This window comes from Phyllostomus discolor, chromosome 11 (genome assembly GCF_004126475.2).
Source record: "Phyllostomus discolor isolate MPI-MPIP mPhyDis1 chromosome 11, mPhyDis1.pri.v3, whole genome shotgun sequence".
In the NCBI taxonomy this organism is placed as follows: domain Eukaryota; kingdom Metazoa; phylum Chordata; class Mammalia; order Chiroptera; family Phyllostomidae; genus Phyllostomus; species Phyllostomus discolor.
In genome coordinates, this window is record NC_040913.2 from 20,156,134 (window position 1) to 20,178,019 (window position 21,886).

The 21,886-nt window shown below is 38.9% G+C and overlaps 1 protein-coding gene across 13 annotated transcripts in view; it reads left to right on the top strand.

Annotated features, from left to right (window-relative positions):
• Positions 1 to 4,016: 4,016 nt before the first annotated feature.
• The window catches only part of MYCBP2 (MYC binding protein 2), a 262,494-nt gene continuing 244,624 nt past the window's right edge, over positions 4,017 to 21,886 (top strand). For 9 of the 13 annotated variants that reach the window (XM_036011261.1, XM_036011259.1, XM_036011262.1 and 6 more), the window contains exon 1: positions 4,022 to 4,600. In XM_036011261.1, the coding sequence (XP_035867154.1) occupies positions 4,299 to 4,600 (302 nt within the window). In that variant the 5' untranslated portion in view covers positions 4,022 to 4,298. Of the gene's footprint in view, positions 4,601 to 21,886 lie in introns of all 13 variants that reach the window. The other 4 variants (XM_036011258.1, XM_036011257.1, XM_036011264.1 and 1 more) reach the window with 3 other exon arrangements.

Consider the following 21,886-nt stretch of genomic DNA (forward strand, 5'->3'; position numbering starts at 1 on the left):
AAGCTCTTTAAATTCTTTCATTCTGCATATTTCCCTGAATAACCAGAACCGACCGCCGCGCCCCCCGCCCCCCGCCCCCCCAAAAAAGAGAAAACAGCATTGTAAGGTATTGAGTAGTAGAGTGCACGGAATTGGCGGGAGGGGACGCTTGCTTTGCACATTTCAAGAAATCCACATCTCTTGTCAGCAAGGATGGTTCAGGTGACCCTCGTGACTTGTCTTGGGGACCACCCTCGCCTTCATGCCCCCTTGCCAGTGGAATTAAGGGTGACTCCAATCGTCCTTTCCTTCCCAGCCAGCGCCCCATTCCCTGCCATCCCAAGGGAGCCTTCCAAGGTGCCCAGCTGCCAAGGCAGTAGCTGTAGCGGTTGGCAGCGACGGGGAGTGCACATTGCGGAGGCAGGAAGAGGAGGAGGAGGAGAGAAAATGCTGCACTGGCTATCAATTTAGAGTAGAGCGGCTGCTGCGGTGGAAGGAAACGCTGCCAACCGCAACAGAAACACCACTGTCGGTAAGATACCTAAGTGAGCATGTGTGCGATTCTGCGCACGCCTGGTTGGCGCCGCTCAATGACAACGGGTTCCTTAGGAAATTATCCGGTTACCGGGTTTTGTGTGTACCCAGAGGCTCAGGAAAGGGCTTGTCTGGGACTAGAGGGTTTGGTAAAGACCGCAGGGAAATTAAGGAAGGAGTGGGAAGAACTGGAGACTAGTGCAGCCTCTAGAAGGGGCAGGGGGCGGGGCTGTTCAGTCCCCACTAGAAACTGTAAATGGACAATGACTGCACATGGCACCACCTAAGCCTAAACTGGAAATGTTTCTCTATGCCCTCATCCACCCGTCCATCCCACCAAAATACCTTTCCCTCCTGTGCTAGGATCTGGCAAGGTAATGTGGGACTCAGACACCAGACTCATTTTTTTTTGAAAAGTGTCTAGAATGCTTTGTTTTCTGTGCTACCACTTGTGAAAAGCCTGTGCCAGGGTGGACATCCTAGATGCTTAAGTCCTCCCATAATCTCATGTAGTATTATTTTGACCATTATTCAGAGGTCAAAACTTGCCCCAAAACATACAAGTAGCAGAGTTAGGATCCAAATCCTAGTCTGTCAGAGTCTTTGGCTACTTCCTTGAGTCTTGAAACGACAACGAGCTCTTACAGCAGCTCCTACCCATTCAAGTATTTAATTCCACCAGACTTCAGATGCCTCTATACATGTGTCTTGGCTCTCATCCCAGGGTTGGCAAAGCGGGCGTCCTGTTCAACACTAAGCCTGTAACTCTTCAGAACAGGTATTAGCCTAACAAATACTTACTGGACACTTTGTATGTGCAAGGTTCTAAACTAGGAGCTGAGGAATACACAAAGGTAAATAAAAAGCTCTGAAGGAATGTATAGGATAGTTAAAGAAACAAGACAAAAATTGTTTCACAGGGCTACTCACTGTTCAATTATACTATTATTCCCCATGCCTGCCCTTTGTCTCTATGTTTTCATTATCTTACTTCTGTCTTTTTTAAAAATTTAGTCTTTATTGTATTTTTTCCCATTGCCATAGTCCCTTTATAACCTCCTATCCATGAGCCTTTTTCCTTTTTGCTCAGTCCCTCCACCCACTAACCCCACCTCCACTAGCTGTCATCTGCTCTGTATGAATCTATCTCTGTTTTGCTTGTTAGTTCAGTTTGTTCATTAGAGTCCACACATGAGTGAAATCATTATATTTGTCTTTCTCTGACTGGCTATTTCACTTAGCATAATGTTATCCAGGTCCATCCATACTGTTGCAAAGGGTAAAATTTCCTTCTTTTTTATGGTTGAGTAGAATTCCATGTGTAAATGTCCCCTGACTGTTTTATCCACTCATCTATTGATGGACACTTGGGCTACTTCTATAGCTTGGGGATTGTAAATAATGCTGCAATGAACATAGGGGTGCTTATGTTCTTTCTACTTAGTGTTTTGTGTTCCTTCGGATATAGTCCCAGAAGTGGGATTGCTGGGTCAAAAGGCAGATCCATTTTTAATTTTTTGAGGTATCTCTATACTGCTTTCCACAGTGGCTGCACCAGTCTGCACCAGTCTGCATTCCCACCAATAGTGCCCAAGGGTTCTCTTTTGTCCACATCCTGGCCAGCACTTGTTGTTTGTTGATTTATTGATGATAGCCATTCTGACAGGTGTGAGATGGTATCTCATTGTGGTTTTAATTTGCATTTCTCTGATGATTAGTGACATTGAGCATCTTTTCACATGTCTATTGGCCATCTGTATGTCCTCTTTGGAGGAGTGTCTATTCAGGTCCTTTGCCCATTTTTCCTTTGTTTTTTTGTTTTGTTTTGTTTTCTTTGGAACTAGTTTACACATTTTGGATATTAATCCCTTATCAGATGTATCCGCAAATATGTTCTCCCATTCTATGGGTTGCCTTTTTATTTTGTTGATGGTCAAAACAACATAGCAGTGGCATAAGAACAGACACATAAATCAATGGAACAGAATAGAGAGCCCAGAAATAAACTTGCACTTTATAGTCAATTAATACTCAACAAAGGAAGCAAGCACGTACAATGGGCTAAAGAGTGTTTATTTAATAAATGGTGTTGGGAAAATTGGACACATATGTGCAGAAAAGTGAAACTAGACCACCTTCTTATACCATACACAAGAATAAAATCAAAATGGATCAAAGACTTAAATGTTAGACCCAATAGTTAATTCTAGAAGAAAACATAGGCAGCAGAATCTTGGATATTGCTCATAGAAATTTTTTATTGGATATATCTCCCCAGGCAAGGGAAACAAATAAACAAAAATGATGGGGCTCTTTTTTTTCCAAATCAAAATGAAATACATCTATCATTTAAAGCCCCAGATAAAATGCATTTCTTCACCACTTCCTTCTCCCCCTGCCCAGTTGTTTTTTTTTTTTTTTTTGCTTTTGAGAGGAGGACATTCAGATTAGAGACACAGGCATAAAAGCTAGTAAGTAGATCAAGAATATAGTACTGGGAAGACGGGACATAGTGATTTTTGTCAGTAGCATAAATTTATACTCTTCAACTTGAGAGTAAAAAGGATAAAACTAATAGTAATCAGGGTGCATTAGCAACTATATTTCTAGAGCATTTACTTAGAAGGGCTTAGTCAAATAGCTTGGAACAGGGGACTCAGCAAATATTACATTTTATAGACAACAATAAATGTCATCGATATGACATTTTCAAATGTTATACAGACATAGTCACAATTATAGTTTTAGGTCATATTCAAGAACTATCTTCAGTAATGTAAGTCTGGGCAAAAAAAGAGAAGCAATTAAGTAACCACAGTCAGTAGATAAGAGTGCACTTTTAGAGGGAGTGTGGAGTCAACAGAAGACTAGTTAAGAAAAGTATAATGCCTTTAAGATTTGGATCTGAATTAAATGTTGAGAACAAAAACTTAGGAATGACTCTGGCTTGTGAACACTCTCATAACTGAACTCTACTTTCATAGAAAGAGAGGAATGCACTAACTTACTACCTGTCTTTTGTAAGAAAAAGCTAATTTAAATAGACAACTCCTAATCACAAAAAAAGTCCAAAATAAGATCATCAAAGGGATTTCAAGTTCACCTGGCCTCCTCTGCCTGGAATTCTTAATTAACCAGCACTACCATGGAAAACCTTCGTGTTGGCAGCACACACTTTGGGGAAAGGTAGAAGGAGCACGGAACCCTCATACTCTGGCGTGGGCACATTCCCTCTCCCTTTCAGGTCCCAGTTCTCCCACCTGAAGGGAACCCATTACCTGAAGCCCAATGCCTGAAGCTGACAGCCTGCCTACTCTTCTTCAAGCTGCTTGTAAAACCCGGAGAAGTGGACATCTTTCAGATTCCGGACGGCTCCCCCGCCCCACACCCAAAGCCCTGAGGCTGAGGGAGTGGTGGTGGAGAGGGGGTGGGGAGGGAAGCAGACTGGGGTTACTGAGCATGTGCAAGGAGTGGCGCATGCCCAGTTCGGCCGGCAGCTTCCCACTGCGGGTAGTCCGGGCGGTGAGAGCGGCAGCAGCGGCGGCGGCACCGCCTCCTCCTCACACTCCCGAGGTGGCGGGGTTAGATGAGCAGCCCCAGTAGCGGCGAGGGCCGTGCAGTGGGGAGAAGGAAAAAGAGGAGGAGGAGGGGGTCGTTGCTGTCTTTGTAGTTTCCTGGTTGCTGGAGCGAGAGGCCACCGCCGGAGCCGTCGTCGTTGGAAAAGGGCTGTGTGTGTGCGCGCGCCTGCCTGCCTGGCCCGCGGGGACCCGGCAGCAGCGGCGAGGATGATGATGTGCGCAGCCAATGCCTCCCCCGCCGCCGCCTCCTCGGGGGCTGGCGGGGACGGATTCTTCTCCGCCGCCACTGTCTCTTCCTTCCCAGCGCCGGGGGCGCTGTTCATGCCGGTTCCCGAGGGGTCCGTGGCTGCTGCGGGGCTGGGGCTGGGGTTGCCCGCCGCGGACTCCCGGGGTCACTACCAGCTGCTGCTGTCAGGCCGGGCCCTGGCCGACCGCTACCGGAGGATTTACACAGCTGCGCTCAGTGACAGGGACCCGGGGGGCAGCAGCGCTGGACACTCGGCCTCCAGGTGCGTCTCCGGGTGCCTGTCCTTGCGCCCCATGCGGCACGCGCGCCCGTGTGCTTATGTGTGTCTACGTACTTACTTACTGAGCTACATTTCTGCAAGCGCTTGATGCTGTATAGTAGAAGCAATTGAGATAGGAGGGTGCGGTGGCAGCAGTTTCTGCCCTTAGTGTGTGTCTTTGTGGGTGGTTAGAGAGGGTGGGAGGGTAGCATGTGATGTTTCAGAAAAGGTGATCGTGCGGGTCGCTTATGACACGTGTGTGTATTGTTGATGAAGGAGGAGGGATGGGTAAAGGGTAAGAGTGTACTGCATGAAGAGAATTTGCAAGAGTGGTGGGGGCAGTGGCGTTTCCAGGGTCTGTCGCAATAGTATTTGCAAATATTTCTCACCCCCATCCCCCATGACACTCTATCCTCCCTTTTTCAAATCCCCTGAAAAAATCTGCCTTTCACTTAGTGGTGGAATGGTGTAGGTTAAGGACAATGTTTTATATGTGTGCCTATTCATATATATTCATGTATGTATATGTATTTATACACATATATATTCATGTATTTATATATGACGGACTTACAGATAGATAATCAGGAGGTTGAGTAAAGCAGGGGTTTCCATTTAAGAGAATTAAGCAAAAGGGTTGCAGATGGAGACTTACGTGAAAGGGAAAGGTATCTGATTGAGATCTTTAGAGCTGTGCTTTGATAACGGGTCTTCTAGAAATGTGGTTGGAGCTGCTCTTGTGTTTTGATGTCCCCATCAGCCATTTCCCTTTATCTTGTGTTCTATTTCCACTGCTGCTTATAGGCTTTAGAGTAGAGGGGGTTTTTAGGGGGAAAAGGGAATGCTGAAGAACATCAAAATAAGACAGCTGGTAGTGTTCAGCTGCCACCAACCAGAAAATTTGAGTAGCTCCTAGATCTCTTCCTAGGCTCACTCACCTTCAGCTTCCTTGATGTAGGAGCTATTAAACCACTTTCATTTTCTTTTTCTTAAAATATGTGTGTCTTTTTTGCTTTTCTATTTTTTTTCCATGCTCTTACATGCCACATACCTTGGAGGATGGTGACCAACTTGTTTCACCAGCTTGGTTTTGACAGTAGTATTTGGGAGTTGGCATCGTTTTTCTCAAGCTTCTTGAAATACATGGGGAAATGGGGAAGTATTGTAGGATTTTGTTAAATGTTACATAGTTTAGTGTATTTATTGACTGTGCAGTTTGTTAGGCAATAACAGATGTCATTTTCTCCCACTATGAAAGAACGGTAGGCTGTAAGTCAGGTATTTGGAGTTTCACCAGTATTTACTGTGGCTTTTGTCTGTTGCAGAGAGTTTTAAAGGTGGAGCGTTGTTCACACTTCTCATATCTGTAATTGAGTGTAGTATTGGGCACATGAGTAATTTTATCATAAGGATATAAGTGTGTGTAACTATCTTTTGCTATCTAAGCTGAAGGCCACAGTGGCACAAGTCTGTTTCTTGCCAATGTTTTTGAAACTAGCACACAAGCTCATTAAACAGTGTGCTCTGATAATTAGTATATAATTTTGAGCCGTGAGTCTTTAAATTGTGGCACTACAGGTACAGTTTTACAAAGCCCTGTCAAAGAATTTGAATTTACTTTGTATGTTATTTCCTGACATACATTGGGTTGGCCAAAAAGTTTGTTTAGTTTTTTTGTAAAATAAAATAAATTTTTTCATTTTCACCAATAACTTTATTGATTTAGATATTTTGAGTATGTCTGCTACCTCCTGCTATTGGCTTCTAGTGGGTAGAGGCTCGGAGTGTGGAGTGCTGCTAAACATCGTCCAATGTATAAGCCAGCCCCACAGCATAATAATTATTTGGCCAAAATGTCATGAGTACCAAGAAACTTCACAAACCACCTTTGACACGTTTGATCAGTCACAGCACCTTCTTCATACACTTCACAAATCTATTTTTGCATTTCAGTTGCATTTTTACCTTTCTTGAAATAAGCATAATACTCTGGAAATGTTGGGTATGTTCTTCCATCTTCAATATTAAAATGGCTGCACAAAAATTCACCCATTTTGATAAGCTTTTTAAAAATGGGTGCTAATATGACAGCTGTCACAATACAGTCTAACAAAATTTTTTGAATGAAATTTGAGACATGAAGACATAAAGAATGCAGTTAAAGACTACTGGAGCCATTGTATGGAAAAAACTAAATTAACTTTTTGGCCAACCGAATAATAATTTGTGACTGGTATAAATTGTACTTTAACTTTTTACTACTATACTTGTGTAATAATACAATTTCTATATAGCTAGAACAAAATTCATATAGATTAACCACATGTATAAAATTTGTGAATGATTTTTACTCTTTGGCCCAATTTTGTACAATCTGTCAATTAAAATTAATAAAGAATTAGTTCAAATATTTCAAGAAGCACTCATGGAAACCAGCCTCAAGTTGTATAATATTACCTTCTACTGCTTGTTCGGAACATCGTTATTTATTATCATTCACATAATTTTTTCTAAGTCTTAGCCTGCAACTATTCTTTATCGAGACTTTGCTTAACAATTCAATCACTTTTTCTTATTAAATGTCATGGGGAAAGTGGAGTTGGGATTTAGGCACTGAGTGAATATTATTTGTGTAGGAGTACTAGCTGAGTTAGAAGAGCAGATGAGACGTTTCAGAGATGGAATGGAGCAGGAATAGAAGATGAAGCTCTAGTGAGCATAAGTTTAAAGTGTGAGAGAAAGGAGACAATATAGGTAGCTTTAAAGAGATAAAAATATTAAGAAGAGAACCATGAAATATTAGCATCTAAGAAAGAGATATTTGTCCTAAGAAAGTGGATTGAAAGGGCACGGCAGTGTTAAATGGTGAAGAAAGCGAGAACACTTTCCAGGTTACTGATGACTTTTGCAGAAGTGGTCATAGTAGAGAGATGTGGTGAGGATTCAGTGGGATATGTTGAGGTAATGGGGAGATTACCGGGTTACCAGTGAGTGGACAAGGAGAAATTATAGAAGTGAGAGGGGCATCTCAGGGACTGTTTTAAGATGACAGGTGGAGAGGTTAGCCATTGAAAAAGTTAGGAACTAGTTTTTCTTTAATAGACAAGGGGAGGAAGTAAGTATTTGTAAATAGAAAAGCTAGGAGTATATTGAGGATAAGAATTATATCCTGTTTATTCTGGTAATCCAAATATCTAGCACAATATTTGGCATCCATTCTATAAATATCAAGTGCCTACTATGAGCCAGGCATTGCTTTAGGTGCAGAAGATAAAGCAATGAGCAAGATAGACAAGGTCTCTACTCTCTTGGACCTTCCATTCTAGTGGGAAGAAATAAATAACTAGTAATAACATGTAGTGATAAGTAATTGTGAAGAAAATAAAATCAATTTTATGTGATGGACAATTTGTAGTGCAGGGAGGCTATTTTAAGTGGTGGTCCAGACAGATCTCTTTGGGAATTGATATTTAAGTTGAACTGTAGTGTTGGAAAGGCAGATCTAGAAGAAGAGTGTTTTAGGAAGTTGTAATAAAGGCTCTGAGGTGAGAATAGGCTTGTGTTTAAGGAACAAAACAAGGCAAGTTAGTTATCAGTCAGTGTTGAGTGAAGTAATTACTGTGGATGGCGGTTTAAGTGTACAGTAGAGAAGTTGAGGGATGCACTCCTACTGGAGTTAATGACTTTGATGGCATTCTGGTGAAGTGGGTAACAGCTTGGATTCTGAAGTTCCACCAGTTTTAAATCTGGGCTCTACCACGTTTCAGCTGTGTGACTTTGGTTATGTTATATGACTTCCATGCCCCGGTTTTGTTTTTTTTTAATTTAAAAAAATTGAGATGTAATTGGCATATAACATTATATTAGTTCCAGGTGTATAACATAATAATTACATTTTTGTATATATATTGTGAAATAAATCACCACAATAAGTCTAATTAACATGCATACCTACTACATATAGTTACAATTTTTTTCTTGTGATGAAAACTTTTTATGATCTATTCTCAGCACTTTCAAATACAGGGTGGGGCAAAAGAAGGTTTACAGTTATTCACATGGAAAATAATATAATAATTCATAATAACACAAGAATAAACTTTCTATAAACCTTCTTTTGGCTCACCCTGTATACAGTGCTGTATTATTAACTATAGTCACCATGCTGTACATTGCATCTCCATGACTGACTTATTTTATGACTGGAAGTTTGTACCTTTTGACCATCTTCACCCATTTTGCCCAACCTCCCCGCCCTGGCCCACGCCCCACCCTCCTCTGGCAACTGTTCTCCGTTATCTGTTCTCTGTTGTCTATGAGTTTGGTGTTTGTTTTTTTTAGATTTCATATATAAGTGAGATCATACAGTATTTGTCGTTCTCTGTCTGACTTATTTCATGTAACATGACCTTAAGATCTATTTATGGTGTTGCAGAAGACAAGATTTTCTTCTCTTTTATGGCTGAATAATACTTCATTGTATATAAACACCGTCTTTTCTTTATCCATTCATCCATTGATGGGCACTTAGGGTTGCTTCCATGTCTTGGCTATTCTAGTTATGCTGCAAAGAACATGAGGGGTGGTGCAGGTGTCTTTTTGAGTTAGTGGAGAGCACAGGTGACAAACACAAGGCCTGCGGAGTGAATCCAGCTCTCCACCTTGTTTTATCCAGCCTGGCACCTTATTTCTACCCAGTGGCAGCACCGAGCTCCTTGCCCCTTGCCCCTATTTAAGGAGTAGTTACGTTTATACAGTCGTAAAATTACATTCAGCCCTTTGAAAGCAAGCATGAGGCTGATGTGGCCCCAGTGAAAATGAGTTTGACACCCTGGTGTAGATGTCTTTTTGAGTTAGTGTTTCAGTTTCCTTCTGGATAAATACCCAGAAGTAGAATTGCTGGATCATGTGGTAGTTCTATTTTTAATTTTTTGAGGAACCTCTATACTGTTTTCCATAGTGGCTGTACCAATTTATAGTCCCATCAATAGTGCGTAAGGGTTCCTTTATCTCCACATCCTCACCCAAGAGGCAAGTTATCACTTGTCTATTTTGATAACAGCCATTCTAACAGATGTGAAGTGATAGAAATCTCATTGTGATTTTGATTTGCATTTTCCTGATGATTAGTGATGTCGAAACAACTTCGTGTGCCTTGTTGGCCATATGCATGTCTTCTTTAGAATTCTTTAATTGGGTGGTTTCTGTTGTTATTGAATTGTGTGTGTATAAGTATATATATTTTGGATATCCCCTTATCAGATATATGATTTGCAAATATTTTCTCCCATTCTGCAGGTTGTCTTTTTGTTTCGTTGATGGATTTCTTTGCTATGCAAAAGCTTTTTAGTTTGTTGTCCCATTTGTTTACCTTTGTTTTCTTGTATGTAGAATGGAGATGATAGTAATGATGTTTGGTTTTGTAGATTAAATGAATCCATATATGTAAAGTGCTTGGCACATTAAGTGCTATTCGATATTATTGATTTCTGCTCAGGGAGAGGGCATATGGAGTGTGGAGACTTAAAGAGAAGGTAAGGATCACATCTTGATCTTTTGTTTTTGGTCTCAGTGACTGTGTTCAATGTGGAGATAACTATTTCATTTATTTCAGCGACTGAATAAATATATTTTGTATGAATGAACCAATCAAAATTAGAACATTCAGTTGGGGAAAGGGATTGGACAGGAAATGGATAAAGGCATGTTTCATTAGTTCTGTGTGTGAATGGCAGTAAAATGTTTCACTTGGGAAAAACCATAGCACAGTGGTGAAATCTGCTCTGGAGGCAGACTGCCTTAGTTTAAATTCTAGTTCTACCTTTTTCTGTCTTAAATTGGGCAAAGCATTCCTTTGTCTGTCTCTTTACTTGTAACCTTATCAGTATTAAAAGGACCTTGTGCCTATACATGGTAAGTGCTCAGTAAATTAGCTGCTGCTGCTGATATTATTATGATGACGATTATTAAAACCACATATTTAAAATTCCAGTCAGTGTGATATTATAAGTTTTTCCACTCGAGAGAAATGGAAAAACTAATAGTTGAGTTGATTCAAAGATGAAGTGTGGGCTCAAATTAAAACAAAACAAAACAAAACAACAAAGCCTAGTGGTCATCTCTGCACAGGGACTTCTCATGCAGACTGCACTCCTTCATGGAGAAGCTTGGGCTGATCTGCCTGCTTCTGTGCTAAACTGCCTGCCTGTACTGTGTTCCTGCCATCTGAGCCAGCCCTTACTAAAGTTTCTTGGAAACCTATTCTAGCCAACAGGATTGAGCCTTTCCCTATCCAATCAGAGTTGCCTAGCTTTGACCAATCAGAACAGTTCTATTCTGACTAATCAGGATAGTGCCTTTTGGACCAAACGGTGGGAATTTGGAGTCCTCATTTGCATGAGCATGGACCAATCAGGGGCCAGGGGTGGAGACTCTGTCCATATAAGCCAGCTCCTCCCAAGCCCAATTTTCCTTTCTGCAGAGGAGTAGAGTCTGTGTCTCCCTGTTTGAGCTGAAAAACTGAGGATGTCCCCCGGAACAGAGTGAAGCAGACCTTCTCATGGAGTGGGGCAGACCAGTGCAGTGCACAGCGTATCAGCAGGAGCAGAGCAGAGCTGTCTGAGAGGCGCTTGGCCCCAGGGCTTTTTTACAGCTATGCTCTATCACAGTTGAGCTATTTTGCATTGAATACAGTTTTCTTCACTGCACCCTCCTCACCTGCCCCACCCCCGAAAAGTTAAAGTGTGATGGAAAGTCAAAGAAAGAAAAGAAAGTGGAGGTTTTTGGTGATACTGATTGACCATATGTTAAAAAAGGAAAGTGATGCCAGGAGGGAATTGATAGACGGAGATAAAGAGGAATTAGGGTTGAAGCAGTAGAACGTTGTTAGTGGAAACAATAGAGGAGATTATGCTTTAAAGTGGGGGGTTGTGGGTTTTTTTTTTAAAGCTAAATTCAGTTCCTTTAACTGCTGCATCTCTTTGTTATTAAAAATGGTGTTTGAGTCCATCTTTCAGATGCATGAGATTTTGGTTGTAAAAGGTTAAGTAGTCAAATAATTGAACAAAGGTTTAGGGATTACTACTTGGTGCTAACCATTGGCCCTACAAAGATGTATAAGATAGTTTCTATACTTCGGTTTATTGTCTGGATGGAGGTAAAGATACAAAGGTAGGTACTGATAAAAGTGTTAAATGAAATCACTAAGAAAGCATAATGTATTATGACAAAGGGAAAGGCTGGCTCAAAAGCATGAGCAAGAAGGAAGCACAGTTTGTGTGTAGGTAATGGTAAGAATTCCAGTAGAGCTAGAATGTAGGTGCTAAAGGGAGAGGAAAGCATTCTGCAACAGGAGGCCGTGACCAAAAGGCAGGGAAACTTGAATAGCAAAGTAAGAATTAGGTTTTATTCAGTAGACACGAATGTTTTTGAGCAATGAAGAGATTATTATAGGAGTGAGTGTTTTAGGAAGTGATATGGGATTGAATCAGTGTATGTGTGTGTATGTATGTATGTGTATATATATATTTGTGGATAGGTACTAATTTGTTTCAATTGGCTGTTATATCTATGGGATCTTATATCAACACGTGTTAATACAAAAACTATTCTGTTGTCATATTGGTAAATTGAAATAGAAAATGAATTACTCTCTTAGCTTAAGATAACAGAAAATCTTCCCTTTAGGCTTAAAAGTACATAAAAATGTTAATTTAAAAATACTTTTGTGCTTTAAGATATTTGTTTAAAAATCAAAATAGTTTCACTATTTTATTCAAAAACAATAAGCATTCAGGTTTTTGGAGGAGGGGCACAGTTAATCAAGTTTAATTTATATAAGGCAAAATTCACCTTTCTTTCTTTCTTGCTTTCTTTATTTATTTTTGCTTATTTTATTGCAGTTTTCCCAGTTTTTTTTACCTTCCCCCCCCCCACCCTCTTGCCCAAAGTCAGTCTGCTCTTCCTTGTCTGTGCCCATGAGTCATTCGTACATATTCTTTGACTAATCCTTTCGGCTTCCCCCACTCACCCCCTCCCTCCTCCCATCCCACAGCTAATCTATGTTTTCGTGTCTCTGGTTCTATTTTTCTTGTTTTTTATTTTATTCATTAAATTCCAGTTATAAGTGAGGTCATATGGTATTTGTCTTTCACTGACTGGCTTATATTACATAGTAGTCTCCAGTACTATCCATGCTGTTGCAAAAAGTAGGACTTCATTCTTTCTGCTGTGTAGTTTTCCATTGTGTAAATGTACTATAGTTTTTTAATCCAGTCATCTACTGATGGGCACTTGGGCTGTTTCCAACACTTGGCTATTGTACATAGCGCTGCTATGAACATTGGGGTACATAAGTTCTTTGAGTGGGTGTTTCAGGATTCTTAGGATATAGTCCCAGCAGTGGAATTGCTGGGCCATAATTATGGCAGTTTCATTTTTAATTTTCTGAGGAAATTTCATACTATTTTCCACAGTATGCACCAGTCTGTATTCCCACCAACAGTGTACTAGGGTTCCCTTTTCTTCACATCCTCACTAGCACTTGTTTCTTGATTTGTTAATAATGGCCATTCTGACCCCTGTGAGGTGATACCTCACGGTGGTTTTAATTTTCATCTCTCAGATGGCTAGAGATACTGAGCATTTTTCATATTTCTGTGTGCCATCTGTATGTCTTCTTTGGAGAAGTGACTACTTAGGTTCTTTACCTGTTTTTTATTTGGGTTGTTTGTCTTCTTGGTGTTGCGCCTTATAAGTTCTTTATGTATCTTGGTGTTGCGCCTTATAAGTTCTTTATGTATCTTATAAGTTCTTTATGCATCACCCTTGTGTGATGTTATCATTGGTAAATATGTTCTGCCATTGGTTCCCTTTTCATTTTGATGATGGTTTCTTTAGCTGTGCAGAAACTTTAATTTGGTATAGTGACAATTATTTATTTTTTCATTTATTTCCCTTGCCCTAGGAGGTATATTGGCAAAAATATTGCTCTGTGAGCTGTCTGAAATTTCACTGCCTATGTTTTCCCCTAGGACTTTTGTGGTGCCCTGACTCATATTTAATCCATTTGCATATTATCATAATCCATATAACTCATATTCATCCATTTTGAGTTTATTCTTATGTATTTTTGTGTGTGTAAGTTGGTGGTCTAGTTTCATTTTTTTCATGTATCAGTCCTATTCTCCCAACACCATTTATTGAAGAGACTGTTTTTACTCCATTGTAGGCTCGTGCCCCCTTTGTCAAATATTAAGTGACCATGGAGACTTGGATTTATTTCTTGGCTCTCTGTTCTGTTCCATTCATCTGTGTGTCTGTTCTTATGCCAGTGCCAGACTGTCTTGATTACAGCAGCCGTGTAATATAGTTTGATATTAGATGTTGTGATGCCTCAACTTTGTTCTTCTTTCTCAGGATTGCTGAGGCTGTTCAGGGTCTTTTTTGGTCCCATATAAATTTTTGGAATATTTGTTCTAGTTCTGTGAAATAATGCCATTGGTATTGTAATAGGAATTGCATTGAATCTATAGATTACTATGGTTAGTATGGATATTTCAATGATGTAAATTCTTCCAACCCATGAACATGGTATATGCTTCCATTTATTTGTATCTTCCTCAATTTCTTTCTTCAGTATTGTGTAGTTTTCTGAGTATAGGTCTTTTACTTTCTTGGTTAAATTTATTCCTAGATACTTTATTTTTCTTGTTGCTATATAGTAAATGGGATTTTTTTCTTAGTTTCTATTTCTGATAATTCATTATTGGTATACAATAATGCCGTTGATTTCTGAATATTGACTTTGTATTCTACTACTTTGCTGAATTCACTTATTAGGTCGATTACTTTTTTGGTAGAGACTATAGGGTTTTTTATCTACACTATCATGTCATCTGTGAATAATGACAGTTTTACTTACTCCTTTCCAATTTGGATGCTTTTTATTTCTTTTTCTTGCCTAATTACTATGGCTAGAACTTCCATTACTGTGTTGAATACGAGTTGTGAAAGTGGGCACCCTTGTCTTTTTCCCGATCTTAAGGGAAATGCTTTTAGTTTTTGGCCATTGAGTATGATGTTGGCAATAGGTTTCTCATATATGGCCTTTATGATGTTGAGGTATGCTCCCTCTGTTATCACTTTGCTGAGTGTTTTTATCATAAATGGGTGCTGGATTCCATCAAATGCTTTTTAAGCATCTATTGATATGATCATGTGATTTTTGTCTTTCACTTTGTTTATGTGGTGCCTTACATTTATTGATTTGCAAATGTTATACCATCCTTGCATCCCTGGGATAAATCCCATTTGATTATGGTGTATGGTCTGTTTAATGTATTGCTGGATCTGGATTGTTAATATTTTGTTGAGGATTTTAGCAACTGTGTCATCAGAGACATTAGCTTTTACTTTCTTTGTTACGTCTCTGCCTGTTTTGGAATTAAGATAATACTGGTCCAGTAAAAAGAGTTTGGGCGTCTCCCTGTTTTTAAAATTTTTTGAAATAGGGTTTGAGTAGGATAGGTATTAGTTCTTTGAATATATAACTTGCCCTTTTAAAAGTTCCTATTTGTAGGGTCTTAAGAACCATCACCACACTCAACTACAGATTAAGTATACATCACTCCAAAAAGTTTATTAATTCCTTCCTCTTACCTCTAACCACTGTCTCCCACAGAGCAGTTTCTGTCACCAATATTTTACCTTTTCTAGAATGTCTTATAAATCTGGCTACTTAAGTGTAGGACCCCATATATTATTAATTTCTGTTCTTCCCTCCCTGTATTTTCTATAAATGGAAGTTAGGCTTTAAAGCTTCATTAGGTTTTAGTTAAACATTTTTTAGCAATCTTATTTTGTATGTAGTCATGGGTACTGCATATTGCATCCCATCCAGGTGTTGGCTGAGGCCATCAGAGGTTTTCAGATTGTCTCACTGTTTAATACTGCTCAGTCTGATTACTTGGGTAAGATGGTACCCATTAGATCTCTTGTCCTTAAATGTGTGCCTTTTCTATTTACAGTAAGCAAGTAATCATGGGTAATAACTTTTGCACTCCGTGTATATCTTTCACCTAATGGGTTTAGCATCCTTTGAAAATCCTTGTCTGAGTCAATAATTTTATTAGGGGTTTCAAAATGATGGTTTTTATAATTCTATTATTTCTTCTGTGTTTATTGACTGGTTCTGTTCTGCAAAGAAATGTTTTCCCTCATCAGCTGGCGATGAACTGTAGATTCTCTTAAGAAAGTAGGGTAAATGCTTAATTCTCTCCCCTCGTTAGCCAAATTGGTATAATAGTCCATATAATAGTCTAGTCATGAGGTTGTAGGTGCCGTGGTTCACCACCCAGATATCTCTGTTCAGGTACAGGTGACCCTAGCTCTTGTACATATTGGCAGCTAAAGCTGATTTACCTCCATGTCGATCTCCAGGCACTTCCCTTAGCTAACAGAGCTGTTTCCCTCATAGTCGTGCTTCTTTTTCAGGATCAGCTAGTATCGAAAACCTGTTCTATGTGAGGATATAAATACCTGGCCCTTTTACTCTAAGACAGGATAATTTTGAAGATTCCAACTCCAGAGTTCCCCATGGGATTGGCTGAGGCCATCCTGTGATTGCATTGCAATTCAGCTCCTTTCTCTATTTAGTCTTACTTCCTTCACTGTCCCACAGTTGTTGATTGGGAGGGCATTCTTCAATAAACTTAGGGTGTGCAAATCTCCATTTCAGAGTCTCTATCCTGGGGAACCTAACTGAAGACAACTGTGGTACCAGGAGTGGTCTGAGGAGTAGACTTTGACGTGGAATTTGGGGGCTAGATTATCTGCTGGCTGGCTGGCAGTGTGAACCCTCTATTGGTTATATGGATGGAGCACTGTACTGATAACCCGTGGCATGCCCTGTAGCTGTGCATCTGTTAAAACTTTCACAGGTGGTGAACTGGAAAGGGATTCCTATAGAAGGAAATGTGCCAGTGGGTACAATATCTTAGCTTTTTGAGAGGCTTTAGAAAATTATTAATTATAAGGACGGTATGATAGATGTCTGTTGGTGAGTAACATTGATAGATTGGAGGCAGACAATGAAAGGCTGAAGGTTATTGGGGGCAAAATGAGAAAGTTAGGTTATTTCTTTAGCATTATGTAAAGAAACTCATTTTCTGCAGTAGGAAAAAAGAAAAAGCTAAGGATTAGGCCCTAGACTTAATTTTAAGTGCAGCAGAGCTCCTGGGTGGGTTGAAGTCTTAGCAAGTCTATGCTGCTGTGGTAAGAAATGAATGGGGGCCCTGACCCTTAGAATGGGACATCAGAATAGATGCACATAAAATCTTTGAAGCCCCAAATTCTCCCAAGCTCTCTGGGCTTGCAGAAGCAGCCTTCTTCTGATTAGAGGGTAGTTGCTTGAAGACTGTACTGCTCCTACTACATCCATCTACTCTTCTCGTCCCTACTGGTATCATCAAACCAATAATTAGAGGTAAGTTACAACAGAACCTATTAGGCAGTGCTAGCCTGCTAAGAGGAAAGGGACTACCGTGGATGTGCATGTGTGTGTACACACACACAGAACCTCAAACCGTGCACTGAGACACCCCAGAACACCATGGCAGACACACACGAATGACATGGGATATTTCAGAATTTCAAAGGAAACACAGCAATATCTGTTGTAAATAACTAGCTTGAAGTAGTTCACATTTTTGACTTTAGGTCATGCTACATTCTTTTTGAGGATGTCATATCTTTTCAAAAAATTTCTGGTAGTTGCTATAATACAAATCAAGCACTGCACAAAAATCAGTGTGGAACAGGGAAGGGGTGTGGCATGTTTAATCTGATACCAAGTTGGAGAAGTTGTGCAGTGCCCAGAAGCTGCACATGTCCTAATATTTTAAAGTAATTGTACTTATCTAAGAATGAAATAAAACTATTTTTCTTTCAATTTATGTGTGTTCTTTTTTCAAATGGCTAAGTTGTTAGAATGTTAATTCTTATTATTTGGATCTAACTACTTAACACTATTGTTAGGTATTTATTTTGGCCTACAGGTATTGTGGAAAAATTACTGGTGTTGGCTGTGCAGGTTTATCAATACTGATATAGTAGCTGAATTGCTGAATGTCCAGCCTGACAGTAGCCATACTGTCCTATGTTCTGTAAAGGACCGTGGTTCATTTTGACTGAATATGACACATATTCTGAGTATAAATTTGTCTTTCCAGCTTGCAGGAGCTCAGCCAGTGCCACTAATTGAGGGCTTACAGAATACTTGATCTACCAGCACAAGGTCTATATAATAGCATTTCAGAGTAAGGGACCTACTGTATATAGAGCAGAGGAGGATCCATGGGATCCATTTTCCTATCATGCATCACTTCACTTACAAGCTTTTAACAATAGAGCAGCAGAACAGTCTTCTGATGGCACAACTGATGATGATACCTGGAGGTTAGACAGGATAGTGTGCAGAGGTGAGATCCCATCCTCCAGTGTTCCCAGTAGGAAATAGGAGTGGTTCCACTTAGCATCACTCTCAGTGATCCATTGGGGAGTTTATGCTTCCCTTTCCTATAGCTCTGAGCAGCACGGATTAAAAGGTTCTGGTTCTCAGAAGGGGATCATTTCCGATAGAAGGTACAAGAATCCTGTACAGTTTATGGCACAGCTACAGCTAGGACTTGACATTTCATTTCCAAGGACGAGTCACCATTTTGACAAAGATAATGTACCTAATTATCTGGAGGAGGTAGGGCTACTGCTCCACAGTGGAGCAGGGGGGTTTGGCACATGGGTGATTTATTAGGTGTCTCTTAGTACTTTCTTATCCAGTTTTGATGGTAGATGGATATGAGAAGGGCCTGATGACTACTTCACGAAAACAGCCTCCTGGGCCAGCAGAAATGCTAGCAAAGATGGAGGGAATCTGGAATGGCTAGCAGAGAAGAGGTTGTGACTGTAAGTTTTGGCCTTGAAACCATTGTATGTGGGGTTTGTATTTTGTCTTGCTTCACTTCCTCTGGAAAATTTCTCCGGGAAATGAGACTAACCAGAATTCTGGAGGAGCTTTATTTGAAACAAGGGAATGCTAGTGTAATAGGTAGTCTATAGTGAATGCTGTGGATTAATTTTAATAGTTGTTTTGTAGGTTTTCTGGGATGTCTGTATAATCATATTTTCATTCTTTCTGATCTCCAGATACCCCTACATTCCCCCACCTTTATTTTAATTACAAGAACTTTCATAACAATGCTGAATAGAAGTAGTGAAAATTTCTTTCTTGTTCCTAATCTGAAGCAGAAACAATTACAAATTAGTCTTTCAGTATTAATTATGATGTTAGCTACAGGTGTTTTGATGGCCTTTACCAGTTTGAGGAAGTTTTTTACTATTCCTACCTTGCTGATAGTTTTTATTATAAATGTGTTTTGAATTTTGCCAAATGCTTTTTCTGCATTTATTGAAATGATAATATATTAAGAGGAAAAAAAGAAAATTAATTTTTGAGTATTAAGTCAACCTTACATTCCTGGGATAAAACCTTCTTGTATGTGATACATTGTTGAATTTGATTTGCTAATATTTTGTTAGGAATTTTTGGGTGTATGTTTATTAAGTATATTGGCCTATAATATTTTTGTTTGTTTTTGGTAATATCTTTGTTAGGTTTTAGTATTACAGTTATCCTTATCTTATGAAATGAGTTGGGTAGTGATCCCCTCTCCTGCATTTTAAAAAAGTTTGCATGAGATTGTTCTTATTTCTTCTTGATATTTGCTAGAATTCACCAGGGATACCATCTGGTCCTGGAATTTCTGTTTAGGGAAGTTTTTGACAAATTCCATTTCTTTAATAGATATAAAGATATTCAGATTTTTTTTGTTCTTTCTCATGTCAATTTTGGTAACCTGTATTTTTTCGGTGGAGGGGAGAGATTTACCATTTTACCATTTCATCTAAATTGTTGAAATTTTTGGCACAAAATCATTCATAACATTCTTTTCTTATCCTTTAATGTCTGCGGGATCTGTGGTGCTGATTTCTTTTTCATTCCTTTTGTTGGGGAGTTTTCTCTTTTTTCCTTGATCAACCTAGTTAGAAATTTGTCAATTTTATATATGTTTGAAGAACCAACATTTTCTATTATTGATCTCCTGTCTTTCTGACTTTCTTTCATTACAGTTTACTTTTACTTTGAGTTAGTTTTGTAGTTTTTTCTAGTTTCTTAACTTAGAATCTTAACTTATTGTCATTGATTACAGATTTTTCATTGCTTCTAACAAGTATTTACAGCTATGAAATTTCATCTAAGCACTGCTGTAGTTGCATCCTACGAATTTTGATGCTCTCTATACAGGGTGGGGCAAAAGTAGGTTTACAGTTGAGTATGGGGGATGCAGAGTTTATTCTTGTACTGTTATTTATTAATTATTGTATTATTTTTTTGTAAAGGTATTGGCATCTTATTTTTTAAAGATTTCATTTATCTATTTTTAGAGAGAGGGGAAGGGAGGGAGAAAGAGAGGGAGAGAAACATCGATGAAAGAGATGTCTGCTGGTAGCCCCTCATACACCACCAACTGGGGACCTGGCCTACAGCCCAGGCATATGCCCTGACTTGGAATTGAACCAGTAACCTTTTGGTTTGCAGGTTGGTACTTCATCCACTGAACCACACCAGCCAGGGCTGTATTGTTTTCCATATATACAACTCTAAACCTACTTTTGAGCACCCTGTATTCTTTGCCGTTCTGTGTAAAATATATTTTTTAAAGATTTTATTTATTTATTTTTAGAGAGGGAAGGGAGGGAGAAGGAGAGAGAGAGAAACATCAATGTGCGGTTGCTGGGAGTCATGGCCTGCAACCCAGGAATTGTGGCCTGACTGGGAATCGAACCTACGTTGCTTTGGTTCGCGGCCTGTGCTCAATCCACTGAGCTACGGCCAGCCAAGGCTGTGTAAAATATTTTTGAAGTTTATTTATAATTTCAGCTCTGCTCCATGTATTTACTATAATTATTTAACCTTCAGATATTTGGGGTTCCCTTATTTTTATTATTGTTATTACCTTATAATGCACATTTTGTATGATTTTGATCTTTTTAAAATTTATTGAGATATGCTTTATCTTCCAGATGTATACATGATCTGCCTTGGTTGATGGTATCATGTGCACTTGAAAACAATGTGTATTCTGTCACTTTTGCATGTTGAGTTGCATGTCAATAATTAAAGTTGGCTGATAACAAGTATTATTTGGATCTTTTATGTCTGGACTAGTTTTTTATTTAGTTCTGCCAGTTGCGGAGAGAGGGGTAGTAAAAATATTTCACTGTAACTGTGCATTTATATTTGTCCCTTTAATTTTGTCAGTTTTGCTTTATGTATTTTGGGGCTTTGCTCATAGGTACAGGTATATTTAAAATTGTTAAAACTTCCTGGTGAATTTTTAAAAATTTCATTATGACACATGTCTTTACAACAGTACTTGTTGTCATGAACTTATTTTACTTGATGTCCAAGTAGCCTCTCCAGTCTTCTTATGTTTACTGTTTGTGTGGTACATTTTTCCATCATTTTACTTTTGACCTATAGGCATTTTTATATTTAAAGTTTCTATCCTTTGGGCAACATGTTAGGATTTTGCTGCTTTTTTAAAAAATCCACTTTGCCAATCTTTGCTTTTTATTTAGAAAGTTTATTTGGAGAGTTTATTAATACTTAATGTAATTATTGATATCATTAGCTTTAGGTTTACTATTTAATTGTCTTCTCTTTTCCTCTTTTTTTTTGTTCCTTTCTTCCTCTTTTTTTGCCTTTTGGATTGTATTTTAGTATCCTATTTTAATATATCTGTTGGCCTTTTCGGCTTTATTTTTTTTTTAATGCCCTAAGGATTTATATTTACATAATTTATATTTATATATGAAGCCTTTTTGACTTTATCTTTTTGTTTTTTAATGTTGAGGATTTTTATTTATTTATATTGAAAACGTTTCACAGTCTATTTAGATTTACTATTGTACTGCATCATTGAAAATGGAGAAACCTTATCATCATATGTAGATCCTTTACTTTCCGTCTGCTGCCCATCCTCCCTTCATATTACAGGTTTCATAAGTGTTATGGCTGCATACTTGGAAAACCTCAGCGTACACTTACAGTTTTTCTTGTTAACAGTCATATATATTTTACAGAACTTAAAGGAAAAAAGTAGTGTTTTATGTTTACTTATATGTTTATTATTTCTGTTGTTCTTCCTTCATTTCTGAAGATGCTGCATT